The sequence below is a fragment of the Drosophila melanogaster genome, chromosome X, assembly GCF_000001215.4.
Source record: "Drosophila melanogaster chromosome X".
Lineage (NCBI taxonomy): Eukaryota > Metazoa > Arthropoda > Insecta > Diptera > Drosophilidae > Drosophila > Drosophila melanogaster.
In genome coordinates, this window is record NC_004354.4 from 9544548 (window position 1) to 9558525 (window position 13978).

Genomic DNA, 13978 nt, shown 5'->3' on the forward strand with positions numbered 1-13978 from the left:
ACGGATGCACTTATGCAGCTCAGTCCACTTGAACATTGATTCCCTCTCTTTCTTCCTCTCTCTCTCTCCCTCTCTCTCTCTCCCTCTCTGTCTCCCTTGCCCGCCCAATGGGCACTTCGGCAAGGGACGGCGCCCTTTCTCGCCCAACCTCGTTCTCTTTCGTTTAACGATAGAGAGAAAACGCTCACTTTGCTGTCCGGCACTTTTATTTTTTGTAAATATTTTATTACCCGTCCGGCTGCTGTTTTCCCGCTTTTCCCACTTTTCCCCTGGCTATTTTTATTTTTGTGTTAGCCATGGGAGAAAAGTGTTTAATTGATGCTCCGCTGCTCTCGGTGTGCAATCCTCATGAAAAATGCACAGGACTCGCCCAGAAATTCCCTTTGAGCTTTGCAACTCTCACTATCCATATCTAAATTTCCACAAAATATACCAGAGATTAGAGCGAGCGAAATGAGTAAAGTGAGGGGCCAAGCTCAATTTAGGGAAAAAAAAAGTTACAAACAAACAAAATTACATTAAAAAAAAATGCTGGGGGGAAAAAATTAGAAAAACGAAACTGGGGAGAATAAGCAAACTTGTACTTTATCTAATTTAATGCAGCATATTTTCAAGGAATCTACTTAATAATATATTACGCTGTATACAGCGGTTTCTAAACATGCAACCATGTTTTCCAAATCGAAAAATATAGTTTCGAGTTTCAAATTTACCTATGCAGCTATTAAAACGGTGTACAATATACTCTTTAATGCCTTTTATAGTTTGTTCACTACACATTGTGTTTAAAAGCCAAATCTTGAAAGCAGCTTAAACGGCAATTACCAAAGTCAATGTCAAAGTTAGCAATCTGCCAAGTTGACGACTTAATTTCATGTCGAATTGCGGAACTGATTGCGATTCGATGTGACAGCGGTGAAAAGTGGGTAAAGTGTGGAAACTCTGGCAAATACAAGCACAAGCCGCATTCGATGCAAATGAACGGGCATGAATAAGTGAGTGAACTATGTATATCTGCCATTCTGGCAATACTCAAACACTCAAACACTCATCCATGCAAATGTGCTAGACTCGCAATAGCAATCGCAATCGCACGGCTACTGCTATTTTTCCCGCCATTCAGGGATATATCTCATCTGCATCAAGTGCGTTGCGCAACAACAAAGGACAAAAAAAAAGCAACAGCAACATATGCAGTAAAAAATACAACAACAAGAAGATGAAGAAAATAGGTGGGAAATCCTGCAAAGTGTCTGTAAACATTTATTTCAAAAATTTATGAATATTGCTCGCGCTCAGCAAAAGCAGCGGTGACAAACGAAAATTCCTTTTTGCCCCCACATCTCTTCGCCATTCGACTTGCGAATTGTTCAAGCAATGGCATTGTTTACCCGCTTTTCTCTGTGTGTACGCGTGTGTCTCTGTGTGTGTGTGTGTGTGTGTGTGTGTAAGTTATTGTTTCGTGACATGATATTTTACTGTTTTGTTATGGAATTCAACAGGGTATATCCAGACCCTGACGCAGATACATGTTTATATATATACCATAATTAAAAGGCTCTTGAAGTAGTTTTTCTGGAGCACTTTTTTCAATTTAACCTATATGAATAACAGTATATGAGTCACTAGAAAATAACGAATTACCAAATATTCCTGGCTACGATATCACAATTGATTTCAAGTTATGTTTTTTAATAATTTAAAACTCATATTCAATTAAAAGTTCGAATCAAACATTTACTTAGAACTAACTGGAACTAGAAAGAAGCCAATCCAATTTGTTGAAAATTTCAAAAGTTGTTTTATACTTGAATATCTTGGTTTTACTTTCGCTTGCTTAACACCTAATTGTTGTTTTCAACTATTCCAGTTGTCCGTGTTCGTATCATTAGAGGTTTTTCTGCTTTTCCGCTGACGAGGAATCCGAATGTCGGGAAATAGTTTCCCCTTCGTTCGTTCTTTTGCCACTCCTTTCACCGATTGCCGCCCCCTTTTTCCTTTTTCTTGTTGCGTAGCGCATTACAAATGACAGCCGCCTGTCACACACACATGTGCAACGGAAGGGAGTGGGGGGGGGGGTAAACCCACACACAGACACACAGAAGGAAAGCCACACAGACAGGCACACGTGTAGAATGGCATGCCATACATACATGGCCATTAGTGTTGTGTTGTTGTCGTTATCATGCACAAAAAAGTTGTCGTCTCTGCTTAACTTTACGCTGCCTTACTCCACTTTACGTGTAGGTCTTCTGGCAAAAGCCCCCTTTAACACCCAACTTTCCCCCTTTTCCAGCCTTAACCCTCCAACGCCCCGTTTGTCACACTGGAAAGTACATAAAACAATGTCATTGTTAAATTGCTAGCTAAGTTGTTGGGAATCTAAGTTTTTATCAACTAGAATATGAAATCTTTTGGGATTTTAATTCGAAATCCACAGGCGCTTAGCATCAACTTTGAGATCTTACAATCTGGATTTAATATTTCAAAAAGATTTTAAATAATCATAACTTTATGAAACAAAAACTCTTGTTAAATTCAAGTAATTAACAATCAAGTTAGGGCTTTGGTAGTTTTATAGTTTTGTAACTATTTCAAATGCAATGCCCTATCACTTTCGAAAATAGTTTTCCACTGTGTTTTCCACTCTTATCCCCGACGAGTGTTGGCCAAAAAAATTTTCGGTAGGAGAAACTTTAGTTGGTCAGCCAAGTGAATTACAAGCTCAGTGTTTAACCCTTAGCTCGCACCTTGTTTTTTTCCAGCATTTGTTCGCATTTCCCATTTGCCCCTCTCTTGGTTGTTATTTAATTATCATTTTTCATTCTTGTTTCGGGGTGGGGTGTGGAAAATGTTGTCATCGCACATGTTTGTGGAGTATTGGTATTTTCGGGTTCATAAGTAAACGAGAGGGAATTAAATGGTACATTTTCGTCGGCGAATATTTTTGATATTTTGATCTTTTGTTTTCGACCGCCCAGGATGCAAATGCAATTATAATTTCATATTTCAATTTGGCTGCAGTGCGGTACATTATGTTAAAATCCAGCGGTGGAAATGGTGAAAGTTGAAAAGAAAATAATCAAATTGTGTGGTTGCATACTTTTCGGATTTTTTTTTTTTTTTTTTTTGATCATCTTTGTGCATTTTTAAATGCACTTTTGTTGCTGCTGCAATTTTAGTTTTATTTTTGCGCCTCTTGCCCGCTTTTCATATCCAACTTTCTTTTGGTGCTTTCAAATTTCCTTGTTATCTCATAATTTTCATTCACCTTCCCTTCTTTCAGTCGTCTTTTGCTTGCCATTTTTCGATTTCCTATTCTTTCCGAATTTTCCTTTGACATTGCGTTTTCCTTTGGGTTGCTTCAATCGATTTTTATTTTTTTTATTTCGCTGCTAATCATGGCTCAATCACTTTTGGGCACTTTCTTTTTAGATCTAGATCCAAGTTTTATTTACTGCTTGCAAAATGCTAAAAAAAACAGTATTTTGAAACAAAGTAACGCTAATTTAAAATAATTTTATTATTCATGTACTGGCTTATTTGTTTTTAGCATTATTCTTCAACAAAGTGATAAAACATGAGAAAACAATAAGATGTCAACTACAATCAATTTTTTGGCCAGGACACACCTTTCTGAAGGGTTTTTTTCCCGCTCGATATTTCCCATTTCCTTGAGACTCGGCAAACATTTTAATGAGATTTTCGAATTCCAAAGAAATTCAAAACGTAGCTTATTCAACTTGTTCTATGTGTGCGTGTGTGTCTGTGTGTGAGGCACACTTTCTTTCTCTGCAAGTGTGTGCGTATTTGTATTTGTATTTGTGGCAACAGGCAACAAGCCAAGTTAATTAGCAAAAAGCAGATAGCGTCACACAAAAAAGGAGCAACCAACTAAGGCCATCTTAAGGTCTGATTGAGCAGCGAGTGAAAGTGGGTGAAAGTGGGTGAAAGTGGGTGAAAGTGGCTGAAGGGGAATGGAATGAAAGCTTGGCAAGGGGAGGGGGGGAGGGGTGAAAGGGGTTAACTGGAATGAAGGCCAACAAAAATGGGAGGTGGCTGAATTCTGCGGGGACCTCCGCTTAAGTGCGGGTTTTTGATGTCGGCGCAAATTGCAAAGAAAATGATTTATTATCTGCAAAAGGCAATTAAGTAAAATTGCTTGAAAATTATTTGCATCCCCTAACCGGTTAGGGAAAAATTTCAAATAGAAGCAAAACCAAAATACACGCAAATGACAGCAAATCTTTTAGACAATTCCAAAAAATGGGAAACGTAGGTTAGTGTATTAGTAAATAATCATTTTAATCATTAATCATCAATAATTAATCATTATAATATAAACATATAATAAACAAGTAAGTTTTTTCATTCATTTTCTATAAACGGAAACGTTTAAATTATTTGTATTTTAGCGAATTCCCAAAATTCACACTGTTTTTCCGCACTTATTAAATACGGCTTAAAAACATGTTATACCTTTCGAAATCAACACAATTTTCAATTTAGTTTCTCACAATTCATTTAGATACTACATTTTCGCATTAAAAACAGCTTATCTGCAGAAAAGTATTTTACGAATTACGGCGAAACCGAATTTCAATTAAGCGCAAAGTTTTTGACGCAAAACTATTTCACATTCGTTAAAAAGTTAACTGACAAAAGTTGTGCAAAACACGACAAAAATCGAATTTCCGCATTTGTAATCATACAAATATATTGTACTTTAGTTGAACACTATACACTTTCAGCAATTATATATGTATTTTTGACCAGATTTCCGATGACTTTAAAATGTCTTTGTAACCATTGCGTAGAAGGAAACTCACCTGCCCTTCGGTTTCACAATTCCAGCGCTCCAGATCCAACATGATTTATAAGTCGAATTAGAAGGAGCCACACGACGGGCATGGAACAAGAGTGAATTAATTACGAATTCAAGCCCGAAGAGGTAATTAATTCACTTCATTTTCTTCCCCTGCAAAGTTGGCTGAAAACCAAACCAAACCAAACCAAACTCGACTTGACTCGATTCAAGTCAACCATTTTGTTGACAGACAAACAAATGGTGGGCCAAATAAGCAAACATGTGCACATAGGCACCTGCTAGGACATTCATGAATTCATTGCTAACATTACGCCAAGGATATTTCAAATATTTCTTTTAAGATTTCATCCAAAGTCGTAATTGCTTAGAAATTTGGCTGGAGCTCTAATGTGCTACAAGGAGCAGTGCTTCGTTAATTTGGAAAATTATTTACATTTCCCAAGGACTTTTAGGTAATTTAATCAATGCCATTAATTCGTCACGTTTACGATTACCGCTATAATAAAACAGTTCATTTAGGCACGTTTTTCCGCAATGCAATTCATTAGGAGTTTTGACAAGTTGTTTTCTTTTGTTAACTACAGTTTCATAAGTGCCTATTTAAGTAGTCCAATTATAGTGATTGAAGGTATATTTTAAAATCAACTTTAAATGTATCTACAATTTTATGATTTCGGTTCATTCATTCATTATTCATTTCTTCTTTCTTTCATTTGTACAATTTTCTAATTAATTTCATTTCATTCATTCATCTTCCTTTTCTTCATATCTATTCTTCATTCTTTCATTTCTACAATTTTCCTATTCATTCTACTCATCATTCATTTCTTATTTCTTTATTTTTTCCATAAAAATCTTTAATTTCAATATTCCACTGAATCCGAATGTTCGAAAGCCCATTTTTCGTATCTATCAAAACCGTGCTGCCCGATTCATTCCGTTTGGTTTTGGCAAACATAGCCCCAATTCCGGACTTGCAAATGGGACTCCCGGTCGGAATTTGAGTCCTTGTCACAATGGAACTGACCATATTTACATTTGTCAAGCACTTCACTCACCTTTGACTGCGGTGTGTTCTCTGTGTCTCAAGCTTTCTCCGCCAAATCCTCCTCCGAATCGGAACGCGAATGGGATTTAAATATTTGCCACACACACTCTTTCACTTCGGCTCGGTCGTTTGTATTCGAATTGAAAAATGGTATTTCGGAACGCTATTGCACTTTATGTGTATATTTATGTATATATACTCAATTTCTTAGATTAGCACAAAAACCAAAAAAAAAAAAATTATGTATGTTCAGCACTTTCGAATATCTTTCGAAAATCGAAAACCGGGCAAAGGCAGTAACTGCGTGACTGTGAACTGTGACCAGTGACCAGTGACTTGCGACTGTGATGTGAGTATGCTGAATTCAAAGGCTGAGGCTGAGAACCGAACCGCACGAGAGTCTGTTGACGAATGAGTTACAAATGGACGATGCGAAACGCTAACAGCGGGAAGACAACAAGTTGCCGTGTCCTTAACAGCGATGCTAACGAGCACTGTGGAGTGGGTACATCTTAACAGCGCTGAAAGCTCTGCTCAACTGAAAGCTTAGCCGATGCAATTTCAAGAAAACTACTAGTCGTCGCCAACAGATGGCGCCGCAGAGCAAGTTTATGCTTTCGATGCACTTTAGTTAATTTTAAAATATTTTTCCAATTTACCCAACACACATACATACATAAAAACATCGCAGTTTTATCTTTTTTTTTTTTAATTTTATTTTCGTTTTTTTTTTTCTCATTTTGTTTTGTTGTAAGAAAATCTATTCATTATTCATCAGTCGACTGACTTTCTGCGACTTCTCTAGCTAAAAAAAAAACTCACTTCAACATATTTTGGTCTTAACAGAAAAAGAATGATACACTCCAAATCAGAATGGGTGTGTGTGGGTGGGGGAGGGGAGGGGAGAGACGAAACATAAACACGAGGGGCAATCAATTGTAATAGTAGGACTAATTTAAACATATCGTACAATTGGAAGGCTTTCTTGTCTTACAACGCAATCGATCGGTCTGCCTTCTATTTAAGTTCGATATTCCATTCAGTTAGAAGACTCGACTCATTCTGCTGCTACTCCTCTTTCTATAATGTGTCTTCAACAAACGAAGACACTTTCGCAAGGGGATTTCTTTAGGTTTCATTTTTTGTTGGTTTCATTTTCATTTGTTTTGTTTGTTTGTGGTTGTTGTTGTTGTTGTTGAGTTTGGAGTATGTGCAGTTGTGGGCATTTCAAAGTTCAAATTTCTAAAACAAATCTGTGAAAACGTTGGTTCGGTATTCGTTTATAGACTAACAATCTCGATAGACGAAAAAAAAATTATGATAGTATGATCTTTAGAAATGATCGAACATGATGTACATAACTAATTAATTACGAAACTTTTTGCTTTTCTCCCTACAGGATGAAAATGACGGGAGGGAGTGGGATCTTGCTGTTACTGCTCCTTCGGCAGCCGATGTTATGGCTACCGCTTTCGATGGTGTTTGGGATATGTGCAGTCTTGAGCGGATTTGAACTTAATCATCGCCAGCGGAACGCTTGACCTTGCGCTGCTTGGGACTCTGCTGGCTGGCCGCCTTGGGACTGGCCGGCTTGGTGGGCTTGGGCGAGGTCTTGGGCGTTTTGGACTTGGGCGGCGACTTCTGCAGCGCACGCAGCGTCTCCTGTGGCACCCAATCGTAGTCGATGGTGCTGTCGTTGGCCGTGCCGGTTTCGATCACCTTCTTGGCAGCGGCACGCTTCCTCTTGCCAGAGCTGCCGAGCAGATATTGCTGTCCGATGACCAGTAGCAGGACCACAATGCCCGCCAGCAGGACGTACAGGAAGAAAGTCTCGCCATCCAGACCCTCATCGACCTCCGAAATCAGAACGGTCTCATTGAACACGGCCTCGTTGTACTGAATACCATTGGCATCGCGGTAGGCCAGTGCAATGTTCAGTCCAAATGGACGGCCGGCAAACTGATCCGAGGGCAGGAAGGTGTACGACACGGTCGACTCAAAGCCGGGCTTCACCTCACGATTGTAGGCCACCGCCGAGAAGTTCTGGATGAAGTAGTTGAAGTCCATGGGATAGCGGAAGGAGGCCTCCACCGTCTCGATCACGAATTCCTCGGCTCCCTTGTTGGTGAATCCAATCAGGAACTCGACGGGTTTGCCGCCGGGCAGATCCAGCTGCTGGCCAGGTGTGTACAGGGGTTTCGTGAATAACAGATAGGTGTCCGCATTCGGCGAACTGCTGCTGCCCGTGTCGCTATCCTCGTCCGCTTCTGCATCCTCGCCAGTAACGGCACCCTCCTCGCCCTCCACGTCCACCAGGTCGTCCTCCACGGCCTCGGCGGCATAGGCTCCAAACTTGTTGGCTGTAAATTAAAGAGAGAGTTTTGTTATGGTGAGTGCTGAAGAATTGAAGACATATTAAGTCCTTGGGTTCAAGTACACGGAACTACCTTCGCATACTACTCTTTGAAACTAATCAGAGATATGATATATTTAGATTGGTTTTCTTCGCAGGTTATAGTTACAGTTACACCTATTTTAATAGCTATTGTAACGGGGTCATTTGGCTTGCATTTGGGTACTTTATACTTGATTTATAGTTCACAACCTAGCAAACTAGCTCTGCGCCTGTCTGCAAATTTGGGATATGGCCAGCCGATCAATGTGAAACTAGGATATATATCGAGTATCCTTAAAAAAAAAACACCCTTGTGCTCAGTTTGAAGCTTTGATCTTGGTAACTAAACGAATTCATAGACATCTCAGACGAGCCAACTCACGAGTCAGAGCGAGAGGTCGATAGGCCTCATGCCAACTCAACAGTTTTGACCGTATGATAAAAATTCGACCACCAAAGATGAATGAAAATCACTGAATTACGATGTTAGTATACGGTGTGCATTGATTGGCAGTCCCATAAAGCATAATCCACGTAGCAGATGCGTCGGCAAAATGCCACGTATACGGATGGGAACACCCCCGCCCACCGAGCGATTGTTATTTATCGGCGAGGGTAAGAGACTCTACTTACGCGCCGAGAAGGTGCAGATGACGATGGGCAGGACCATCAGCATTAGGAACATCAGATGCCTCATCTTGTTGGCTGTTTTATAATGTCGTCGGGGCTCCAAATGCAATCGAATGCGCGGCGCACACACGGAAATTTGGCTGGGAAATCGGCTGAGGGAAAAACGCACGCACACACAACCTTCCCGATCGAGTGAAAATGAAGAAGTGACGGGCTTCGGTGGTATAGCGGCGAAAACAGAAGCCGACAATGCACGAAGTGGGCACGAAGCCGAGACACGACTTTCACTGACAAATGTCTACGTGGTGCCACGTCTAGGGTTGCAAGGGCCTCTCGATCCGTAGGTCAATTACTCAGTTTTTAGCTATTTAGCTTACTCAGGATAGGCATTCTGCCTAGTCATACATAAAACATTCATTTGATTATAGTTAAAAACATTTTCTCATATCTAAAATAATCAATAATATTAGATCTTGGCTTATTTTGTTGACATTTGAGTGCACCGACAACTCTAGCGAGACAAGTAGTGATGCCAAACGCCGCAACTGTCATTCCTCGTGTTTTTTCATGTTTATCATTTAAAAGCAATATTTTGGTCAACATAATATTTTATGCAATTATAAAATTCAAAATATATTTATTTTTTATACCAAATATCATTTTTTGACGGAGGTAAAAATGCTACAAATATTTTACAGCACTGTTCGGCCATCGTGCTGCCAACTTGGCTATTACACCGCTATTATCTGGCTATTTTTTCTGCTAGAAAATATTATGTTGACATTATTAATATAACATTGTCTGTATACCAGAAATATTATAAAACAAAATTGAATGGTCAAATTTAAATGTAGCAATACAAATTGGAAAAATTTTTAAAAAATCAATAATAGATATATGAACACAATTTTCTATTGTTATTGTGTGAACAATAAAAGTTCGCTTAAAGATTTAGGAAAAATGCAATTAAATATAAATACTAATTTTTGGAACACGAACCATTTAAAAAAACAAGGCATACGGAGGGTAAAAACTACTTTTTCGAGTAGTAAAATAATTTTTTTCGCTATTTTCTAGCCACTCAAGCGCAATCGATAGTGAGCGGGGCCGTTAATCGCAGCTATCGATTGGCCTGCGCAACGCAGCCAACTTCACGTCGCTGTGCCGATAACCGCTCAACTTCCTTTTTGCTTGCGGCTGTCAATTGAAGCGCATCTTGCACGTGAATTCTCTGCGAATTTAGCATTTTTAGCGATCTAACATGGACAAACCAGTTGTGTGGGCACGCGTCATGAAGGTTCTGGGCCGCACCGGCTCCCAGGGTCAGTGTACCCAGGTGAAGGTCGAGTTCCTGGGCGAGCAGAACCGCCAGATTATCCGAAACGTGAAGGGACCAGTTCGCGAGGGCGACATCCTGACCCTTTTGGAATCCGAACGTGAAGCCAGGAGGCTGCGCTAATTGGCGACCAAACTCGAGAAGGTAAGCGCACCTGGAATATTGGCCACAGTGAACACACGTCTTAACACACCTTCTATTTATTCCGCAGACCTTTTTACACACACATACACAAAACTGTTTTTCGCACGCGCCTTGTTTTTTTCGCGGAGAAGAAGAAGCGGATGGCAAGAAATCCGAACGAGGCTGCTGCATATTCGTTATAAACAAATGAAAATACACACCTAATTCGCCAGAAAATCAGCAAAAATGTGTTTTAAATAAATCTCGAGAGCATTGGACCGCCTTTGTACGAAAAGAAAACCAATCAAGCCTGTGTTTTGGTTTCATTACCTTTTTTGTTTCTGTGTTTTTTTTGAGTGCCCAGTGAAAATTGACAATGGAATGTGGTCTTCAAGCGACTTCCTTTAACAATATGTATTTGCATTTAGCAGAAACCCTTGCCTTCTCGGAAATCAACAAAGAAAATACAGACGAAATTCTCCAGTTGCTAAAAACACGTTTCGTTGATTTCCTTATAAACGCAAAGTTTTTCTGTTAAACACAATGATCAGAAGTTCTGGACACGTTAACATCTTAAAAAAAATGTTTTATTTTTTCGTCCACGAAAAGATATTTCAAAGAGAGGCCAGCCGAGTGATTATATAGCCCAATCACATTTCAGATTTGACAATCAATGTTAATGAATGCACAGTATTTTTTGTATAAAAAATAGTTTAAATATTTGAACTGCTGGAGCTGCACAGAAAATATACGTAACATTTTTATAATAAAAGTCAATAGCTCAGTTAGTTAATATATAAAACATTGTATAGCAAATTATGGTTTAAAACCACTGAGGTGCATATGTTTCTATATTCCTTAAGCCTAATTTTCCCTACAAAGTCAGCGGAAAACTGGACAGTCTCTCTATTTTGGCCAATCCAAGGGTAATGCGTGCTTCTGCAGGTTCCGGCAGTTGGAGATCGGATTTGAAGGACTCCAACGAGGATTCGGGTGCGGAAAACTTGGGTTGCAGCTGACTAAGATGAAGCTCTAGGTATTTAACCTGGTTCTGCAGCAGTTTCAGCGATTCCTCCAGGAAATTTCTGAATTCTGTCAATGCTGCAGGTGTTTTGGTTTGCTGCTGCTCATTACATAGGTGCAGGCACTCAATCTCGAAGTCAGTTACTTGGGCGGATATCTGCCCTAGCTCGGAAACCAGTTTCGATCTATGAATTGGATGGCAAGGCAAATCAGAAAAGTTTCTGGCTGGGATTAGGCCACTTACATGCTGTCCTGCAGGCTACGGTAAACATCGTGGCACACCGAAAGAAGCGCAAATGTGGCAACTTGATTGGAACTGCAACAAAGTGGCAAATTAGCATTGTTTTCATTTATCAAATGAAGTTTTTACCCCGTGACCAGTCGATAACGTTGGCCCAATTCCCACAACCGATTCGCTTGGTTCGACAATTGAGGCGTCGTCGCAGACTTAAGGCATAGATAGCTCCTTATGGTGGTGGCCAAATGCTTTAACTGCTGCTCCAAACTGGTTTTGTAGTGCTCCAAGCGATCCTCTGACAATAGCATCGCAACAATGCAGTACAATTTAGGTAAATTGAGGGAATTTGTTATATTCTACGACCGTCATCGATAACACGAAAACTTATCGGCACATGGAGGAGCTGGCGATCGCCACCAGAACGATATTTATCGCACAAACGTTATATTTCTGCATTTTTGCTCAAAAATAATTATTTTTGCAAACTTATTATTAAAAATAAGCTTCTATTGAAATTTTCAATCGTACTATGCTCGACCATGGGAATTTTGTTCATATGAGCATTTTTAGCCAAGTTATGATGAAAATTCCGTTTGTAAATATCAACTTTTTGGCAAAATCCGTTTTTTCGAATTTCGGTCATCAAATAATCAGTTTTTTGGCCATAACTTTAAAAATAATTGTCTGAATATGGAATGTCATACCTCGTTGAGCTCGAAATTAAATTTCCAATCAAACTGTGTTCAAAAATGGTAATTCTATTTTTTTGAAATTTTTTGCAAATTTTGATGATGTTACCCCTTACAAAAAATGCGAAAATTGACTTAAAAATTAATTTCCCTAAAAACTTCAAAAAGTTATAGGGATCGTTAGTACTGGTAATTAGCTGCTCAAAACAGTTATTCTTACATCTATATGAGCATTTTTGGCCAAGTTATGATGAAAATTCCGTTTGTAAATATAAACTTTTTGGCTAAATCCGTTTTTCCGAATTTCGGTCATCAAATAATCAGTTTTTTGGCCATAACTTTAAAAATAATTGTCTGAATATGGAATGTCATACCTCGTTGAGCTCGTAATTAAATTTCCAATCAAACTGTGTTCAAAAATGGAAATTCTATTTTTTTGAAATTTTTTGCCAATTTTGACCCAAAAATTAATTTCCCCAAAACTTTGTTAGCACTAATAATTAGCTGTTCGAGCTACAGAGGTGATCAAAAGTATTTACACAACGTGCTTTTTTTTAATTGTCAAAAACCTACAAACATCAAACACAAAACACATCCAAATACAGTCAGCGACATGAACCGCATGCTGCCGATTAAGATGTGTAAAAATCTCAATTCAAGATTGCAATAAAGCGCATATTTAGTTCAACTGATCGATGTTTTTATTCTTTGCGATGGCTCATACAATATTTTGTTTTGTGTGTTTTCAGTGTATTTGTTACAACATTCGGTGTCTTCAGTGTGCGTTTCTGTGTAATAAGTGTTACTTCTAGTCCACTTTCAAATTCTGCTTTCTTTTAGTATTTTCACTGTAAGTAGTGTTAATTTCTGTGTTATCATATTCAAAGGAGAGTGCGTAAACTGGCAAAACTAATTGTAAATCGCAATAGATAACGTTAGGTGGCTGTGTTTAACGATTTAATCCGCTTGTGTTACCATTAATAAGTCCAGTGTCGTGGCATCGGAATTGGGTCGCCGAATGTTTCTTATCCGGCAGTTATAAATCATCGTGTTCATGAGTAGTAAGAAATCTAGTCCAACACGTGGCGAATCATGATCAATGTCCTTTCCTGGCTTAGATTCCTCGGATTCGGGCGAGGAATCAAGCCTTGTGCACTGTTGCTGTAACAATGTGTATGCGCTTTGGGGGGACTGTACTTTTACAGTCTAGTGTCGTGACATTTGCAGCTGGATGATCCTCCGGAATTGGGCCGCCGTCTGGTGCTCATCCGGCAGTTATGGAGCATCGTGTTCATGAGTTGTGAGTATTATTGTCGAATCATTATCAAAGTCGTTTCCTGGTTTGGATTCCTCGGATTTGGTTGAGGAACCAAGCCATGTGCCGACATTTCGTCGGCAATGTAGCTGTAACGATGTGTACGCGCTTTGAGGTGACTGTACTTTTAGTGTATTTCCTTCATACTCACTTTTTTTAAGTGTAAAAATTTTGCTACATTTTTGTAACTTGAGAAAATGCGACTAGCTTGTAGCCCGACTCGAAGGCAAATGAAATTTCTCTAGCCTGAACGACGAAATACAACTTTTGTTCAAAAAAGAAAAATGACAGTTAATTTCTCGGCCAACTAGATGTAGTTTTTCATATTACGGGTTATTTCTTGTTAAATTCAT

At 39.1% G+C, this 13978-nt stretch overlaps 4 protein-coding genes and 1 long non-coding RNA gene across 8 annotated transcripts in view; 1 reads left to right on the top strand and 4 right to left on the bottom strand.

The window, feature by feature from the left end:
• Positions 1–6291, bottom strand: part of CG32700 (uncharacterized protein) — a 48013-nt gene extending 41722 nt beyond the window's left edge. Inside the window, exon 1 of one of the 2 annotated variants that reach the window (NM_167192.2) lies at positions 5883–6291. The gene's annotated coding sequence lies outside the window, so the exon portion shown is untranslated. The remainder of the gene's footprint in view (positions 1–5882) is intronic. The other variant, NM_167191.2, reaches the window with a different exon arrangement.
• A 301-nt stretch (positions 6292–6592) lies between these two features.
• Positions 6593–9203, bottom strand: l(1)G0320 (lethal (1) G0320). 2 transcript variants are annotated; one of them, NM_001298129.1, is made up of 2 exons: positions 8905–9114; positions 6593–8236 (listed from the first exon to the last, which is right to left on the bottom strand). In NM_001298129.1, exons 1-2 carry the CDS (start codon positions 8966–8968, stop codon positions 7392–7394), a joined length of 909 nt encoding a protein of 302 aa, NP_001285058.1. In that variant the 5' UTR covers positions 8969–9114; the 3' UTR covers positions 6593–7391. The 2 variants fall into 2 exon arrangements, with proteins under 2 accessions (NP_001285058.1, NP_572567.1); NM_132339.3 differs by having other exon boundaries at positions 7227–8236; positions 8905–9203.
• An 872-nt stretch (positions 9204–10075) lies between these two features.
• RpS28b (Ribosomal protein S28b) lies at positions 10076–11114 on the top strand. Of its 2 annotated transcripts, none has more exons than NM_001298130.1 (2): positions 10076–10381; positions 10449–11114. In NM_001298130.1, exon 1 carries the CDS (start codon positions 10163–10165, stop codon positions 10358–10360), a length of 198 nt encoding a protein of 65 aa, NP_001285059.1. In that variant the 5' UTR covers positions 10076–10162; the 3' UTR covers positions 10361–10381; positions 10449–11114. The 2 variants fall into 2 exon arrangements, with proteins under 2 accessions (NP_001285059.1, NP_572568.1); NM_132340.4 differs by having other exon boundaries at positions 10449–10662.
• Positions 11060–11997, bottom strand: CG15317 (uncharacterized protein). The gene is made up of 3 exons (NM_132341.3): positions 11754–11997; positions 11628–11699; positions 11060–11568 (listed from the first exon to the last, which is right to left on the bottom strand). Exons 1-3 carry the CDS (start codon positions 11927–11929, stop codon positions 11235–11237), a joined length of 582 nt encoding a protein of 193 aa, NP_572569.1. The 5' UTR covers positions 11930–11997; the 3' UTR covers positions 11060–11234.
• A 994-nt stretch (positions 11998–12991) lies between these two features.
• lncRNA:CR42767 (long non-coding RNA:CR42767) lies at positions 12992–13919 on the bottom strand. Its single transcript, NR_037724.2, has 2 exons — positions 13777–13919; positions 12992–13714 (listed from the first exon to the last, which is right to left on the bottom strand). It is a non-coding gene; the product is annotated as a long non-coding RNA:CR42767 (long non-coding RNA).
• Between the last annotated feature and the right edge of the window lie 59 nt (positions 13920–13978).

Coding starts and splice junctions, on each gene's coding strand:
- RpS28b (NM_001298130.1), top strand. CDS start 10,163: ATGGACAAACCAGTTGTGTGGGCACGCGTCATGAAGGTTCTGGGCCGC.
- CG15317 (NM_132341.3), bottom strand. CDS start 11,929: ATGCTATTGTCAGAGGATCGCTTGGAGCACTACAAAACCAGTTTGGAG. Junction 11,700..11,753: donor CGTTATCGACTGGTCACGGG/GTAAAAACTTCA, acceptor ACTTTGTTGCAG/TTCCAATCAAGTTGCCACAT. Junction 11,569..11,627: donor CGTAGCCTGCAGGACAGCAT/GTAAGTGGCCTA, acceptor TCCAATTCATAG/ATCGAAACTGGTTTCCGAGC.